The sequence below is a fragment of the Phragmites australis genome, chromosome 11 (assembly GCF_958298935.1).
Source record: "Phragmites australis chromosome 11, lpPhrAust1.1, whole genome shotgun sequence".
Classification (NCBI taxonomy): domain Eukaryota; kingdom Viridiplantae; phylum Streptophyta; class Magnoliopsida; order Poales; family Poaceae; genus Phragmites; species Phragmites australis.
This window is the reverse complement of record NC_084931.1, coordinates 24543432-24547366: the sequence shown is the minus strand read 5'-3', so window position 1 is coordinate 24547366 and position 3935 is coordinate 24543432. Positions and strand designations below refer to the sequence as shown.

Below are 3935 nucleotides of genomic sequence, written 5' to 3'. Positions count from 1 at the left end.
CTAACAGCCACGGCGACGGCGAGCGCAGCCATGGCGACGGTGAGCTAGGCCATGGCGACGGCGAGCTAGGCCATGGCGCCGGTGACCTAGGCCATGGCGTCCAGGCTAAAAAACAGCGAGGACGACGGCAAGATCGACCATGGCTCGGATTGGCTGAAGAATCTCACCGAGGAGGAGTTCATGGAGTACATCTCTAATTTGTTTGATGAGGATGTCGTCGAGGACGACGATGGCCATGGGAGCGGTTACGAGGGCGATGACGAGAGTGGTGACCACGGCTCGGACGATAGCGACGAAGGGGCCGAGGACGAAGACCTATGCGCACCTCGATTTGTCTATATCGGATGGTGGCTATTGCGCGCCGGCGGGGCAGATTGCGGCCACAGGCAAGGCGACGAGCGCGGCCACAGGGTAGCCGGCGAAGACGGATTTGTGCTTGACTCACTGCCGCCCGATTCAGAGAACAAGGTAATTGGCGACATGCTAAAAATTTTGGTGCCATCGTTGTATCAATGAACTAATGCAGCTTGTATCGAAGAAATGATTGTTGACAATTTATCCATGGACTAGTACTTGTATGGCTAAACAAATGAATTAGCTTGGTTAATTCATTTTCATTTGGTACATGCGTATGGATAAGAAATGTTTGTATGCATGAACTATTCTGATTGCCAGGGAGAGGCCGAGCTCGGTGCATCTCTGAATGCTTGAAGATGCTCACCGAGGAGAAGAGTTGCTTGCTTCCTGGTAACGGTGCTCTTTTGGCTATTCACGGTTATACATTGATAAACATGGTTGACCATTGATAAACGCCAGAAAAATTTCCATAGGAATTCCAGTCCTCCACAAATCCTATGCAATTCCATTGATAAAATTAAACAAGGTTAAACATTGCATGGAATAAACAATTGATAAAATTAACTGAGGAACTCTATTGCCTCGTTTACAATGGACGCATCGCATTGCAACCTAATCGGAAGATCACCATGCCTCTCTAACACTTGCTTCCTCAAGTGTGGAACCTTGTAGTGTTGCCCTCCTTTTAGCCGAATGATCTCTCTCATGCAAGATTGATGTGTGAGGAAAATGCGATTGCTCCTCTCGACCGGATACTCGTCGAACGCTTGTAATACCTTCGCGACGATGTCCTCTATACCATTTGGACATGACTTTTGGAACAAAGCTTGTAGTGCCGCAAAAAAACCAAGGTCTAGTATATTTAGGTCGGGAGAGTTCGGGGGCTGTAACATTAACCGAATGTCAAACCCATCAGATGAGGCCGCATGAACAAACGTTGGATCATCGACTGCAATGTGCGTCTTTGCATTATCCTGTTGTATGAATATGGGGGTACCATGTTCCTCCACGGGCCACTTCTCCTTGATCGCCGGCAACAACTTGTTCACGATGTAATCACGACTAACATCTTTGGTGACTGACGGCAACACCTTGGTTACCAATGTACCACGAGCCCTGTTCGCACTCGACCTCTGAGCCGGCTCCACAAAAGTGAAAGGAAATATGCCTATTTTTCCATCAAAGGTCATGTTACCATCCATATCAAACCTAGGCCTCGCAACTGCGGCCAGAAACATAACCTTCTCTATGAAGTTCTTACTTTGTGTAGTTCTTTCCAGGTCCTCCTCGTCAAGCGCCAAATAGCATTTCTGTGTCTGCTTTGTCCGATAAAACCATTTCTCGTCTATGTAGATGATGTTATACATTGCCTGAAAAGTTGGTGCGTGCGGCAAGCTAATGGGGTCTAACATGTTTAGACAAAACCGCACCCTAGCTTTCTTGTTTTCAGCTGTAAGCGTGAATTTGATTGCATTTGTGTGCCGCCTAAACTTTCCCTCTTTCAACCGCCTAAACAATGTGGTCTTCGACATATGCATCTCACACGCCATATCTTTAAGAGTAGTCCTCTTATGCAACGGTATGTCCTTAATGGTTTCGGGAATGAAACCAATTCTCTTGCGGCCACAGTTATTTGGCTTCTTGCTCACCACTCCGAGTACCCCCCCCCCCCAATCCCTTCCATTCTTCCATATCCTTTGTACAGTTCTCAAAGGCACACCAGTTTCGGTAGCTACGGCCGCGGTCACTCCACGCTTCAATATGCCAAAGGAAGTTCTATGCAGGAGCAAGGCATATATAGCCCGTTTTTCTTCATCGGTGTGTTGTTTATTTCTACTGACATTGCCACCTTGATCTACAAATGTACAGTAATCAACTTATGAGCATGTAATCAAACTTTTAATCTTCAGTGTATTTGAGCATGTTAAGAAAACAACAGTACAATAAACAAACTTACTCATTTCATGCCCGGCTTCACCATGTTCAACATTGACCTCGTCTATTTGAGCATGATCTTCTTCTTGATCTTCGCCCAAAGTACCTACCGTTAAACCAACAAGATCAACGACAAAATACAACCTCAAACAACATTCGAATTAGGCAGTTTTGTAAATGGAATCAAACTTACTCATTTCATGCCCGTTTGTGTGTTCCTCGGCGTCATGGTTCAACTCGGCTTCGTTTGTGTGTTTGTCGTTTGTGGGTTCCTCGTTCAAATGACCACTGCTACTGGTGACTCCGCAGTCGCCACGTCCTCGCCTGGTGAGTCTGAGCCTGGCCCGCACGCGTCCGGCGTGAACACCAACACGGGCGTGCCCGCTGCCTGCGTCAAAACCTGCTCCGCGGCCGCGTCCGGCGAGTCCGAGCCTTGCGCGCACCGGTGCGGCGTGAACACCAGCAACGTCTTGCCCGTGGGCGCCTGTACCACGAACAATAATCACTTTAGGGGTTCTACAAATGGAATCCAAACATCGATGGCGGGCGCGGTAGGACTTACTGCTCCTGGCGACTCCGAGACCGGCGAGGACACCATCACCGGGGTGCCCGTTGCATGCGTCAAAACCAGCGCCACGACCGCGTCCGGCGAGTCCGAGCCGAGCGCGCACTTGGCCCGCGTGAACACCAGCACCGACTTGCCCGCGCCTTGCGACAAAACCAGCACCGGCCTCTTCTCTATGTGCATGGACGCCGTGAACCTCGCCGGCGACAGCACTTTGGGCTTGTCCATCTGTTCGTGCAAAGAAGGAGGAGAAGAGAGAACCATCGATCAAATTAAAGCAATGAACTTGAAAGTAAGCAGCTGTATGGATACAAACACACCTTCAACACTAGCATCATCGCACATCAGATCAACGTTTAAGTCGATGACTGGATGAGTAGGCTGGTCGATCTCCTCAAAGTTTATCGGATTGTTTAGATCAAAATTCGCCATTGGAAGACAGAAAGGAGGAGCGAGTGGTTCTATGGATCAAATTGCCCAACTAAATGTCTTCTCTTTATACTGCACTTTTGCGGCGCCATGGAAGAAATCAAAAAACTTTCCTGGGCGCCATGGCTACGGCCTAAATTTTCATGCCGCTGGGCGCGGAGCTGGGCGTAGAGAATTTGCATGGCGCGGAGCTGGGCGCGGAGTATTTGTATGGCGCGGAGTATTTGCATGGAGCTGGGCACGGAGTATTTGCGCGGAGTATTTGAATGGGACTGCACGCGGCGACGGTCTGCATGCAGCAAGGAAGAAGCTACGCGTGAGTATTTGCATGCATGCAGGCGACGGTTCGGCTGCGATGGCATTTAAGCAACCAAGGAAATACTGCACGGGGAGGGTACTTTCGTCCAAAATACGATCGAGCCGGGCGTCATTGGTCTTAGCAAAAACTCTTATACGCCAGGTATATAGGAACGGAGGGAGTACAATGCAACTTTAAAAAACTCGTGCTGGTAACCAAACACACCTAAGTGAATTAAATGCTGTACTGCACACAGTGCTTTCTGCCCGTGATATATATATATATATATATATATATATATATATTCAGCGAAGTAGCAAGAACGTCCTGATAAGATAATGAGCGATCAGA

The 3935-nt window shown here is 48.6% G+C and overlaps 2 protein-coding genes across 3 annotated transcripts; both read right to left on the bottom strand.

The window, feature by feature from the left end:
• Nucleotides 1–765: 765 nt before the first annotated feature.
• On the bottom strand, nucleotides 766–1724 carry LOC133884083 (uncharacterized). Its single transcript, XM_062323466.1, has 2 exons — nucleotides 1134–1724; nucleotides 766–852 (listed from the first exon to the last, which is right to left on the bottom strand). The coding sequence occupies exons 1-2, from the start codon at nucleotides 1722–1724 to the stop codon at nucleotides 766–768; spliced, it is 678 nt and encodes a 225-aa protein (XP_062179450.1).
• A 593-nt stretch (nucleotides 1725–2317) lies between these two features.
• Nucleotides 2318–3727, bottom strand: LOC133885492 (uncharacterized). 2 transcript variants are annotated; one of them, XM_062325212.1, is made up of 4 exons: nucleotides 3178–3727; nucleotides 2855–3085; nucleotides 2486–2776; nucleotides 2318–2398 (listed from the first exon to the last, which is right to left on the bottom strand). In XM_062325212.1, exons 1-3 carry the CDS (start codon nucleotides 3193–3195, stop codon nucleotides 2570–2572), a joined length of 456 nt encoding a protein of 151 aa, XP_062181196.1. In that variant the 5' UTR covers nucleotides 3196–3727; the 3' UTR covers nucleotides 2318–2398; nucleotides 2486–2569. The 2 variants fall into 2 exon arrangements, with proteins under 2 accessions (XP_062181196.1, XP_062181195.1); XM_062325211.1 differs by having other exon boundaries at nucleotides 2855–3727.
• Between the last annotated feature and the right edge of the window lie 208 nt (nucleotides 3728–3935).